Source organism: Neofelis nebulosa, chromosome 13 (genome assembly GCF_028018385.1).
Source record: "Neofelis nebulosa isolate mNeoNeb1 chromosome 13, mNeoNeb1.pri, whole genome shotgun sequence".
NCBI classification, from domain to species: domain Eukaryota; kingdom Metazoa; phylum Chordata; class Mammalia; order Carnivora; family Felidae; genus Neofelis; species Neofelis nebulosa.
The window spans coordinates 3,634,698-3,648,270 of record NC_080794.1 but is presented as its reverse complement, the minus strand read 5'-3'; the positions used below and the strand labels follow the sequence as shown (position 1 = coordinate 3,648,270).

General features: G+C 46.4%; 1 protein-coding gene across 8 annotated transcripts in view; it reads left to right on the top strand.

Moving 5' to 3' along the window:
- The window catches only part of SIPA1L2 (signal induced proliferation associated 1 like 2), a 225,088-nt gene that overhangs the window by 112,088 nt on the left and 99,427 nt on the right, over positions 1-13,573 (top strand). For all 8 annotated transcript variants that reach the window (XM_058696155.1, XM_058696156.1, XM_058696160.1 and 5 more), the window contains one exon: positions 3,571-5,311. In XM_058696155.1, coding sequence (XP_058552138.1) covers positions 3,835-5,311 — 1,477 coding nt within the window. In that variant the 5' untranslated portion in view covers positions 3,571-3,834. The remainder of the gene's footprint in view (positions 1-3,570; positions 5,312-13,573) is intronic.

Here is a 13,573-nt window from a genome sequence, read left to right as displayed (position 1 = left end):
ATTTCTATGGGAGATCTACGGGATGAAGATTTTGTATCTTTAAATTCTGTTATAAACAATGATACATTTAGAAATGTAAAAGGGTATAAATGCTCAGAATAGACCGCTGACTATTTTATGGTCTGTTTTTCTGGAAGTAATTATTCAGTGAATGTGTTGTCCTTGCTAGGTTTCTGTGTCTCACAAATCTCCCGGCAGATGACTTAACCCCAGGGCTGCCCCCAGAAGTGTAGGGAGTGGGTTCCCCGTATGGGGAGGTGCTGGTTTGCTCAGCTTGAGGCGTGGCGGGCTTGGGCCAGAGTCCTACCTGCGCCCAAATCTTGAGTGCTTCCTGCTTTGACTGCCATGTGCTGTGTGAACATTGGTATTTTCAGCACGTGCCATGACATGGAAAAGAAAGACTGGGATACTTCCTAAATTTTTTAAATAGCGTTTGGTCTCATAAATGGGAGGATAAAGGAGTTTTAAAATGGTTAAAATGGCTCCTTGCATCTCATGGGTACACTGGTCGTATTTTTATGTAGCGATTGGTTACGTTTCTGTTGTCTTCAGCAAGAATCAGCCTTTACATTTTCCATTCTCAGTTTGGGGAATTTGTGGTTTGCCAGGAAATCATTAGTTTCCTCTGTGTTCAAAGTTGTTGCTTTACAGTTGCTTGTGGTATAATTCTTCTTATGCTTAATATTTATTTTAATCTCCTGTATATGTGGTCATGTTTCCTTTCCCATGTCCAGACTTGTATAATATTGTTCTTTCTCTCTTTGCCTTTTTCAGGCTTTGGAAGGAGTAGATCTGTTTTCTTTCTCTTTAAAAAAAAACTACCGTTTGGATTTGTCCCTTTTCTACCTTGTTTTTCCCTCATTCCATTAGTTTCAGCTTTTATCTTTATTCATTCCTTCTTTCCTGGTTTCTTTGAGGGCATTTGGTTCTAATATTTTAAGGTGGTGGTGCTTAGCTGCTGATTATATTTTTTCAAAGTACAGTGTGGTGGTTTCGCTGGGCATGGTTCTTCCTTCTTTATACACAACTAATTAGTATGTAATTAATAGTATATACTTGCAAATGAGTGTCATATGAATGTCTGTTGAGAATTCACATATCTCTGTACCAGCCATTAGAAATCATTTGTAAGCCTTCAAATTCATTGGGTTCTATAAGCAGCAGAATTGTCGATAGAATTTAGAGATCATGTAGAAGCCGGTCTAGTAAATCAAATACCATTTCAGCAGCGAGACTGTAGGCAACAAGTTGTTTTCTTTCATATCTCAGTTGTCATTTTTTTCAGTTTCCAGGAAAGCATTCTGTAATAGCCTCAATTGTACAGGAAATAACTGTCATTCAGAATCGCCCGTGATCCTTTTAAACACAATAATTCCAAGTGAAATAGAGAAGATGCAGACCTGTCTCTTCTCTTTCGGAGAACCACGGACCGACACCAGTCTGTTTGGTTCACCGAAGCATCTGATTGTTCGCTCTCCCTTTGTTTACCACAGCCTAAAACATCATTCTGTTTCCTCAGTTATGAAGTTGCCCTGGGAATAGACAGCATCTTATCATTCCCAGTCCCATTTTTTTTCCCCCCCGATGAGGGGAAGGCAAGTTGCCATGATAAGAAAATATCAGATATTCCAAAAGACTACCACATGTTCATCTCAAAGCCATTAAGAACCCATCGGAGGGGCACCTGGCTGGTTCTGTCGGTGGAGCACGTGACCCTTGATCTCAGGGTGGTGAGTTCAAGCTCCACTTTGATGTAGAGATTACTTACAAAAAAAGAACCCATTGGAAAGAGTTCTAGTACTGCTCAGCTGTTTGGAATTTTAATACTTTCTAACAAATATTTGTGTTTCTTTTTCGTGCTTTGATGAGGACTGAGGGAAATCCGCGATATTATACCTTCATCACCATCATTATTTTCAGAAGAATTAGAGCCATTCGTATATTCTTATGTCAACAAGGAAGGCTTCCATCCGTTGGGGACATAATGATACCTGGAAGATATTTTTGTCTAAATAGAGATAGAATACATTGAAACGGTGATCTGTAATTAAAAGTAAAAGTTGATTAAAATTCAAGTGTCAGGGCACCTGGTTGGCTCAGTCGGTTGAGCATCTGACTTCGACTCAGGTCCTGATCTCACAGTTTGTGGGTCCGAGCCCCGTGTCAGTCTCTGCGCTAACAGCTCGGAGCCTGGAGCTTGCTTCGGATTCTGTGTCTCCTGTCTGTCTCTGCCCCTCCCTGCTTATGCTCACACTCTCTCTCAAAAATAAATGAATAAACTTAAAAAAAAAAAAAAGTCAAGTTTCTATTAACCACAAAGGTGCACAAAGGTGTGTTGTATCTCTGTGCTTTTATTTTACCCTGCACATTTATCGGATTGCTAGTGGCATAATAAACTAGAAAGTTAACACTCGTGGGATGCCTGGGTGGCTCAGTTGGCTAAGTGGCCGACTTCGGCTCGGGTCTTAATCGCACGGCTGTGTGTTTGAGCCCCGCTTCGGGCCCTGTGCTGACAGCTCAGAGCTGGGAGTCTGCTTTGGATCTGTGTCTCCCTCTCTCGCTGCCCCCACCCCCACCCCCCCCCCCACCCCCCGCTCATGTTTTGTCTCTCTCAAAAATAAATAAACATTAAAAAAAAAAAAAGAAACACTCGTTCAGATAGTCAGTTCTTTTTTTTTTTTTTTTTTAATGTTTTTTATTGATTTTTGAGAGAGAGAGAGACAGAGCATGAACAGGGGAGGGGCAGAGAGAGAGGGAGACACAGAACCCGAAGCAGGCTCCAGGCTCCGAGCTGTCAGCACAGAGCCTGACGCGGGGCTGGAACTCACAGACCGCGAGATCATGACCTGAGCGGAAGTCAGACGCTCAACCGACTGAGCCACCCAGGCACCCCTGGATAGCCAGTTCTTAAAGGCTCCCTCCCACTTCACCAGGAATCTCGGTGGGTTCTTACTTGATTGCAAGACCGCATTCTAAAAATACATTGAGAACGCCTGGTATTGATCCTTGTGCTGCTGGACATTTTGAGTTTACATGTTTTGAAAGGAAGTATAATGATACTCAAAAAATTACGTGGCCATTGTGTTACTCTTTATAACTAATGGAAATGTTTTGTCTACCTCATTTAAGCCAGGCCACATTAACAGATAATGTTGGTACAGAGATGAAGGGCGTGTTCCTGGCTGAGAGGAGCTTGAAGTTAGCTGGTGGAGGAGACTGGTCGATAAACCAGCCAGTAGGAGTATAAAGAGATCTGTTCCCATAAGTGTAGACACGGGTGCTGTGGGAACACAAAGGAAGCACCCTTTGGCAGATGTGGGCCGAGGCAAAGTTTCTCGGAAAGGGTACTGCTCGATTCTGCATATAAGTGCCAGCCAGCCAAGTAGTGCGAGAAGGCAGAATGTTCCAGAGAGAAGGAGCAGTATGAGCAACAGAGACTTGAAACTTCATGACCGTTTGGGAGATCTGGGGATGGGCAGAAATTGGAGAGAAGGACCGATACCCTATGTAGAACACATTGAACTTGAGCGACAAAAATTGCTAATGGCTGCTTTCTGTGTTTTAATTCAGGTGAAGGAAATACTCCAGGCCAGATGTCTTAAGGAATGCTCCTGAAAAGGACAGAGGCATACAAAATTAGTTCAACATCTGAGAAGCAAGCTGGTTTTGGAAAAACCATACTCTGAGGATGTTGTTTGCTTTCGGTTAAAAGGAGAAAGTGCAGCTGTAGAAGAAGCCTTTATATCTGCGTTTACGGTCGCATCGTAAATGACAATGTAATTAGTTTCACCTCAGTCTTGCTGGTGAGCCTTGGAGCTTCTTGCCTCGGCAGACATGAGCGACCCAAGGCAGTCCCAAGAAGAGAAGCACAAGCTTGGCAGGGCCTCTTCCAAATTCAAGGATCCTCCCAGAATCATGCAGTCGGATGATTATTTTGCTCGAAAATTTAAAGCCATTAATGGCAACATGGGCCCTGCCACCTCTTTAAATGCCTCGAATTCCACCGAGAGCGGTGCTCCGGCTAATGGCACCCCAGCCGTGCCCAAGATGGGTGTGAGAGCAAGAGTGTGTGAGTGGCCTCCCAAGAAAGACTGCTCCAAGGAGCTGACCTGCAAGGCGCTGTGGGAAAGCCGGTCTCAGACCAGTTACGAAAGTGTCACATCCATCACGCACAACGGGCAAAGCGACCAGAGCGACGGTCAGCAAGAAGAGAAGCTCGATCTAGACTTTGTGGAGGCGAAGTACACCATTGGGGACATCTTTGTTCACTCTCCTCAAAGAGGGCTGCACCCCATAAGACAGAGAAGCAACAGCGATGTCACCATCAGTGACATCGATGCTGAAGATGTCTTAGACCAAAATGCAGTGAACCCCAACACCGGGGCCGCCCTCCACCGAGAGTACGGGAGCACGTCTTCCATTGACCGGCAGGGCTTATCTGGCGAGAACTTCTTTGCTATGCTCAGAGGGTACCGAGTAGAGAATTACGACCACAAAGCGATGGCCCCTTTTGGGTTCCCTGAGTGTTTCCCCTGCGATCCTGCAATCTCTCCCAGCCTCCACGCGGCAGCACAGATATCCAGGGGAGAATTTGTCCGCATCTCAGGATTAGACTACATGGACAGTGCCCTCCTCATGGGGAGAGACAGGGACAAACCTTTCAAACGGAGGTTAAAGTCGGAGTCGGTGGAGACGTCCCTCTTCCGGAAGCTGCGAACTGTTAAAAGTGAACATGAAACGTTCAAGTTCACGTGTGACCCGGAAGATGGTCGCCTGGAGCGGGGCGTCCGCCCTTGGAATTGTCAGCGGTGTTTTGCACATTATGACGTCCAGAGCATTTTGTTTAATATCAACGAAGCCATGGCTACGAGGGCCAACGTGGGGAAGCGGAAAAACATCACCACCGGGGCCTCCGCGGCATCCCAGACTCAGATGCCGGCAGGCCAGACGGGCAACTGCGAGTCCCCTCTGGGGAGCAAGGAGGACCTCAACTCCAAGGAGAACCTGGATGCTGACGAGGGAGACGGGAAAAGCAACGAGCTCGTCCTGAGTTGTCCTTACTTTCGGAACGAGACTGGCGGGGAAGGCGACAGGAGGATCGCCCTTTCCAGGGCCAGCTCGTCTTCGTTCAGCTCCGGGGAAGGCTGCTCCTTCGAGTCCTCTCTGAGCTCCCACTGCACGAACGCCGGTGTGTCGGTCCTGGAAGTGCCGAGGGAGAACCAGCCCATCCACCGGGAGAAAGTGAAGCGCTACATCATAGAGCACATTGACCTTGGGGCCTATTATTACCGCAAGTTCTTCTACGGGAAAGGTAAGGGAGCGTCCTGGGTGTGTGTGCGTGTATCCCAGACTGGTTTTTGCATGTCGCTTTGGGCCGGAGCCCCTTCACCGGGGAGTCCGAGGCCGTGGTTCACTGGACCCTCCGTCGCTTCCAGACTAACCACTTCCTCAGGAACCCCTCTTCCTGCCTTTGCTGATCGGTGATCTCCAGTGTGGAATGACCACCTCTGTCTCTCTGCCTTCGCCAATTTGTGAGCATCACAGATGTCAGACCTGCTCTAGATTTACCCCTTTTTTAAATGTTATTTATTTATTTCTTTTGAGAGAGATAGAGCATGGGCAGGGGAGGGGCAGAGAGAGAGAGGGAGAAAGAGAGAATCCCAGGCAGGTTCTGACCCATCAGCGCAGAGCCCAATGCAAGGCTCAGACTCACGAACCGTGAGATCGTAACGTGAGCCAAAAACACGAGTTGGACACTTGACCAACTGAGCCACTCAGGCACCCCCATGTTTTAAAAAGTTTATTTATTTATTTGAGAGAGAGAAAGAGACAGAACATGTGAGTGGGGGAGGGGCACAGAGAGAGAGAGAGAGAGAGAGAGAGAGAGAGAGAGAATCCCAAGCAGGCTCTGTGCTGACAGCACAGAGCCCCACATGGGGCTTGAACTCACGAACCCTGAGATCATGACCTGAGCCAAAATCAAGAGTCAGATGCCAAACAGACTGAGCCACACAGGTGCCTCTAGATTTACCCCCCTTTTAAGACCTCTTCCATGGGTTAACCTTTATCCCTCCCTTCTTCCTCTGAATGAGCTCTCCTCCTGTTTACGGTGGATCATTCTGTCGGGTGTTTTCCCCCTCTAGTCTTTTCTGTGCTTTTTGGGTACCCCCTCTGTTTCGTCTTTCCACTTCTGTGTCTTCACAGCTCCTGCTGCACTGTTGTGTGCATTGGAAGTGTTAAGCAAATCTTTGCTGAAAGCATGTATAAATTAGCACGACAGATAGTTTTCCCGCAGCTCTGTAAGTGGCCTTCAAGGTTAAGATACAAACAATTCTTTGGTATTGTGATTTTAGAAATTCTTTCATCCTATGTGAAATAATTTACTTTTGTTTAGATTTTCGGGCTTGAAGGCCATATTCCTCAGAAGTCCTATAGTTGAGTCCTCAGCCTTTATATAAGTATCCTTAGTTATTCCAGGGACATGAAATCTGCTTGGTTTGAGACACCTACAGAGAAACAGGTCCCATATACATATGGCAGCCGCAGGCTCAATAAAAACACTCAGGGCATCTCACTGCTTTCCACTTTTGCCCCTTTCTTATATAGGATAGCATACTTTTTCTTTCTTTCTTTCTTTCTTTCTTTCTTTCTTTCTTTCTTTCTTTCTTTCTTTCTCTCTTTCTTTCTTTCTCTCTTTCTTTCTCTTTCTTTCTTTCTTTCTTTCTTTCTTTCTTTCTTTCTTTCTTTCTCTCTTTCTTTCTTTCTCTCTTTCTTTCTCTTTCTTTCTTTCTTTCTTTCTTTCTTTCTTTCTTTCTTTTCCCTCCTTTTTTTAAAAGTAGGCTTCACTCCTAGGGCGCAGCCCAAGTGAGGCTTGAACTCAAGACCCTGAGATCAAGAGTCAGATGCGTAACTGATTGAGCCACCCAGGCGCCCCTTGGACAGTGTGCTTTTCAGGGTTGTCTTTTTCTGTTTTCAGTGGACCCAGCAGCCAGTCTGGAGAAGCTTCTCCACTGTCTATCTTCTTGGTGAATAAACCATTCTGCCACGGATGTGGATAGTTGTCGGATCGGTTTATGTTGGATCGGTTTCTGTCTTCAGAAATGTTTGCGTGCGCTCTTTGACGCCAGTTGGTTCTTTTTGGTGGTGAGTTGGGGTGTGCCTCAGACCTCGGGAGGTCACTCCATCCACGTCAGTCCCTGGAGCGTCGTTTAATACTTTTCTCCGTGGGCTACAGGCTTTAAAGAATTTGCTTGCTGGATAGATGGCAGTTGTTACGTTCATAATGGTTTTCCCTCAGTTTTGCATGAATTCAGGTTTAACCAATGACCCAGAATCCTGATATGAAATCATGTCAGTGATAGAATGATCATGATGTTGGATAAGCGGTTTAGCTCAATAGGCCCTTGCCTTACCACTGGTCACATGTTTGAGTTATCTTTCTGTTTTCAAACTGATGACGTAATGAGGCTCGAATAGTTCTCTCAGCGGGCCTTGGCTCCCCACGTGTGTTTCCCTGCTCCCGTCTCAGTCCTGGCTTCTGGTAGAACCCAGAGAAACTTGGGCTTCCTTTTTAGTCTGCGCTGTATGAAAGAATGCCGGGCCCTCGTGACTGTGTTCATCCAGGCACAGCGCTTTACAAAATGCTGTTCAAAGATGGCCTCCAGGTGGGAACTAGTTATTTTTGGAAAGGGAGGCCGGGAAGAAACAGGCTCCCTAATTAAGATTCTTTTCATTGACGAAGCCATGGCTGTCGATGCCAGCAACAAAATAGCCTCTTAGAATTATGAGGCCCTGAAATCTTCAGGCAGTGAGTCATTTTGGCTTAGGTGAGTTTCGTTAATAGTTCATGGCTCACCCTCCAAAGCGTCAGAACGTGAAAGTCCTGTACGTGTCCGTGAATGCGTACCTGTGTATTTATGCAAATACTGAGGGCCAGCATCCCGTGTGTACTTGGGGCATATGTGTTCTTGTGTATTAAGTATACATAGACGTGTACATGGAATGAGGGGTGGATGCTTTCTGAGGCAAGGTCACCACCATTAATGACCTTAGGTCTGTTCCCAGAGCTGGTTTTCGGTGCTGGGTTCTGTTAGTTCTCTCGACTGCTTTTTGTAGGTTTTTTTTTTTTTTTTTTTTTCCCCTTGAACTCTCAATTGTCACTTCCTGGTAGTTTTAAAGAGTGTCTGTGAGTGGTTGTACTTCTTCCGCTTTTTTCTAAGCTGCTACTTAGGATTTTCCAGGGAGTTGGAAAGAACATCAGCAAATTTGTTAGCTTTGAAAGTGAAATTCAAAATAAGCTCCAGAGAACTTGAGGGCAGACCCCCCCCCCCCTGCCGTGGGTGAGTCGTACGTGGACGCAGACAGAAGCCTTGGGGGTCCCAGGCGTCGGGCTGGGTCTGGTTCCAGGCTGCCCTGGGGATCTGTGAATGAGCCAGGCAGGTGAAATCTAGCACCTCTGCAAATGAGGGCATGGGGCAGTGATCCCTGAGATGGCTTTGTCCTGTGTTCCTCGATTCTGGATTCTGGGTTGAGGAAGGTGCCGTTGACCAAGCCGGCCCCGGCTGCTCTTGCCCTGCAGCCGTGATCTCTGCTACTTTGTTCTATATTTAGCTCTTCCCCTGTGGGCCTGTGTGTCTCAGGATGAAATTGGCTACCACAGCATCTGCCGCTGGCACCCCAGCGGGTCCCTCTGCAGAGCCTTGAAGGACTGGAGACGGGCCACAGTCTGTGGGCTGTGGCCTCCGTGGTGCGGGACTGGAGGCAGGGAGCAGGCTGGCACCCTGGCTTCAGCCTCTAGACTCAGACCTGCAAACAAACCCCACGTGGCAGGAACCTACAGATAGAGGCCCCCCCTGGCAGCCTGGCCCAGAGAAGAGTGTGTTCACAGGGAAGGAGCTTCTTTTCTTTTTTCTCTTTCTCCTTCGCTCATTTTTCCTCTTTTTTTTTTTTTTTTTTTTTTTTTTTTTTAACGTTTATTTATTTTTGAGACAGAGAGAGACAGAGCGTGAATAGGGGAGGGGCAGAGAGAGAGGGAGACACAGAATCTGAAACAGGCTCCAGGCTCTGAGTTGTCAGCACAGAGCCCGACGCGGGGCTCAAACTCAAGGACTGCGAGATCATGACCTGAGCCATAGTCAGACGCTTAACCGACTGAGCCACCCTGGCGCCCCATCAGTTTTCCTCTTTGGAAGCAGGTGTTCAGGGATCGCCTTTCCGGGACCGCCTTTTCTTTTTCTCCACTCTCCATTGCTCTGTGTGAAATTGCATTTTCAAAAGAATTGAACGGCCCCTAATCACTGGGGAAGGCTTCAAGTACAGAGTCTTAAGGATGCAGCTTACCCTTTCCTTGGTGGGTGATGTGGGATGGCTGCCCTTTATGCCAAGGGGCGCTCCTGTGACACACAGTCCCTGGACGGGCTCGGTAACAGCCCTGCAGAAGGCTTTACGCAGGGGAGTGGCTAGCCTGCAGCAAGCTGTGGACCAACATCACTTGTTAGGGCAAATCTGTCTGTAGCCTCGAGGGAAACAGCTTTATTTATTTATTTTTTTTTATTTTTATCTTTTTAAAAGTGGGTTCTCTCCTACGGTGTTTCCTTCTAGATGAGGTGAAGAGGTCCTTAGGAATTGGTGATATGATACCTGCTCTTGAAAAGCCTGCCATTTAAAATTTTTAATGATTTATTTGTTTTTTGGGGGCGGGGTGGGAGACCGAGCGTGAATGGGGGAGGGGCAGAGAGAGAGAGAGAAACACAGAATCTGAAACAGGCTCCAGGCTCTGAGCTGTCAACACAGGGCCCGATGCAGGGCTCGAACTCGCAAACCATGAGATTCATGACCTGAGCTGAAGGCAGACACTTAACCGCTTAACCAACTGAGCCGCCCGGGCGCCCCCTTGAGTGAAACAGCTTTTTAAAGGAGAGCGGGGATTGAAGCAAGAGTAGGGAGTGCTGCCTAAGGATCCTCACTGTTGCTGGTGATGCCCATGAAGAAAAATGGGTGCAGCCTGCCACGCTCCTGTTATCCTCGTGGAAGCCCCCGTGACATCACGACTTCCGTCTTCTGTGAGTTTTCCATTTGGGAAGCAGGTGGCGAGGAAAGGCCCCTTGGACAGGGATTCTAGTTGTACGAGTCTGTTTGGATACTCGAGCTTCTGTTGCTGCACGGTGGCTGGCTTCGCGTCCTTCTGGACCTCCTGGGCACTTGGAGCCGCTGGTCAGCCATGGGCTGTCCCTAGCAGGGCTGGAGTGGAGCTGTGGGATGGTGCTGTGGGTCCCCGCATGCCAACTGAGTCTTGTCCTTTTAGGAAATTGCACACCAGCAGAGTTCCTCAAGAGTTCTGACTGTTCTCTTCCGTAGTTCAGACCACACTTGTCTTCTCTAGTCAAGAATAGCTCTAGAAGGCAGCCTGCATCATTTTTAGGTAAAGAAAGCTGAAACCAGAGAGATAAAGCTGGGTCTCTTTGGAGACTTTGGAGTGGAAAGCAGCCAAGTGTTGGAGCCATCGGGACATTGTTTTACGCGGGTACAGAAACATGTCCTCTTACTTTGGGGGAAAATACTAAGATTGCCAAGAATTTGGCCTAGAATTCTTCCACGGCACATCAGTGTTATACGATCATTACAGGAAAATATAGTCAAGAAGCCAAAGAAAAAGGAGTAAAATCAGCCCAGTCAGTCTCTAAGAGACAATCACCATGAACAGTTTCCTCTTTATCCTTGTAGGCTTTTTCTGATGCAAATACGTTTATGTAAATGGAACCTTCTATTGCTGTGTCTGTGGAACTTGCTCCGGATGATCTTCCTTCTGTGTTATTATGTGTAGAGCTGTATCAGCATTTTATGAGCCATTATCAATTATCACTATCTGCATGGGGGGGATGCCAGGTATTTGCCACCCATGATCCGGGCAGAAGAGTTAATGACTGGATTTGCTTTATTTCAGAGAAAAACCCACCAGCTTGATAGAGGCACAATGATAATGGGACATCTATTTCTGACTGTCTTAGATGCAGTGTATACCTACAAAACGACTCCTGTCAGATAGAGTAGTGTTCATTTTAGCAAGCAGATCTTTACTTACAAGAGTCAATTTTTATAAAGTACGTTTTAATATCATAAAGTTTGAAAAATTATAAAAATTTGAATCCTAGCCTCCCCCTCCCCCACTTGAATGTGGACTGACTCACTTCCAAGGGATAGGGCACGGAAGGGGGGGCAGCTGCGGTGGAGAAGTCTGGAAAGCACCACCCGAGCCAGGTCACCAAGGTCAGCATCGACATTGATAGGTCATGCGGTTAGCGTATACCCTTGACATGACGGGAATGGCATTTCTGGGGTCTTCCTACAAACCGGTAACCTCAGTCTGATGAGGAAACATATCAGATCCTAGCCAAGAGACTCCCTGCAAAATCCCTAACCGCTGCTCCTCAGAACTGCCAAGGGCATCCGAAACTAGGAGTCTTAGAAACTGTCACGGTCTACAGGAGCCTGTAAGAGACATGACAGATAACTATAATGGGGTGTCCCGGATGGGATCCTAGAAACAAAAAAGGACATTAGGTAAAAACTAAGGAAATCTGAATAAAAATGGGCCTGATCGATATGAGTATCAATATCCAAGCTTTAACGGAATGAACATACCAAAGAAATGTAAGATGTTACCACCTGAGAGACTGGGCAGGGGGTGTGAGAGAACTCTACTATCTATCTGCAGCTTTTCCACAAATCACAACCAGCTTCCAAATGGTTTGCTTTAAAATTTTTTGAAAAGGCAAGTCTTAAATTCTCATGATATATTTAACAGGAGAATCTTTAAAATAACAACAAAAAGAGCTTATAGGCAGTTCTTAAAAGTATCAGAAACCTGTAGGTTCCTGTTACTTTTATTGAGCTATTTAGGATTCCTGTGAGCAGCTGACTGACTCCACTGTGTGTTTCAAATAGAGTGAAATTGACAAAATGTCACTTTCCCACAGCCCTTTCTATATGCATCCTGCGGAATGCCAGGAGTGTGTTTCTCAAACTTACCTAGAAGAGCAGGGGAATTTACATTTTCTTCTGTCTTTACTGAAATGCACAGACATTCCCTTTGAATTTCCCCTGAAATGTGCACATTGAGGCGAGGTGGTTGTGAGGTGCCCTTTGGGAAACCCTAGCTTCTCAGGCTCCCAAATTTCTGCTGAATTAACTGTCTGAAGAAAAAGCTTTATGCCCAACTCTTTTTTCTTGCCCCTTGGGATTTTCTGCAACAAGTCCAAGGAAAGAAATATGTATCTTTTAGAAATCCTCTGGGGGCGCCTGGGTGGCTCAGTCGGTTAAGCGTCCGACTTCAGCCAGGTCACGATCTCGCGGCCCGTGAGTTCGAGCCCCGCGTCAGGTCCTGTGCTGACAGCTCAGAGCCTGGAGCCTGTTTCCGATTCTGTGTCTCCCTCTCTCTCTGCCCCTCCCCCGCTCTTGCTCTGTCTCTCTGTCTCTCTGTCTCAAAAATAAATAAACGTTAAAAAAAAAAAAAAAAAAAAAAAAAAAAAAAAAAGAAATCCTCTGTAAGGAGCTGAAATGGTTTTACAGGGCAGGTTTTGTTGCATAGATTGAAAAGCTAATCTTAGTTTGACCACTTGTCTCCCTTCTGTCTGGTGCTTTAAGGAGACCTGGCGTTTATGGTTCCGTCATTCGCCTGTGATTTCGTTTCTTCTCTGTTTCTTATAAAAGGAAGATGCCAGAGAGAACTTCTTTGATTTCTCCTTCCCATCTTAGCTTCACAAGACTTCTGGAGTGTGAGCAGATTGGACTTCTTTTTGAAAAGATTGGAACTTTCCAGAGAAGAGTTTTTAGCTGCCTCTGGGTGGATTGGGTCTCCAGCAAAAATCTCATCATCACGATGATATAAAGTGCAAGACTGGCCTTTCCAAGGTCCATTTCTGCCCCAAGATGCCAGCCTTTAAGTTTTGAAGGCCCCTTCCTGTGTCTTTGCGCTGCCCCGGGCTGTGCCATTGGCACCACCGGGGGATGAATTCCTCTGTTGGATCTGCAGCACCTCCGAGAATTCTTTCTAGGACCTCTCTTCTCTAAGAAAAGCTCACTGTTTTTATTAACGACTCCTGACCAGCTCTAGGTAAACTCACCTTTTTCTCCAGCGGTAATTTTTGTCATTAGTATTTTCACTGAAGAATAATATTTGTGCATACATGTGCTAAATGAACAAATAAAAAGAATAGATTCTTCTAGAATGTGTGGAGTAGCCCTCTCTTGCCTGTCTGGATACCCAACTTATCGTTTGGTGGCTGGAGAATTTGCCTTCCTGCCTGTAGGAAGAAGGGCCCATCCATTCTAACTATGAATGGTGAAGAGTCCAGAATTTTCTGAAGCCAGATTCCTGGGTTTACATCCCAACTCGGTTTTAGGCAAGTCCTTCAACTCCTTTGTGCCTCAGTTAGTCATCTATAAAATGGGATCACAATAAAAATATCTCCTGGGGCACCTGGGTGGCTCAGTCGGTTAAGCGTCTGACTCTTGATTTCATGTTCCCATGGTTTCGGGAGTTCAAGCCCCACATTGGGCTCTGTGCCGACTGTGG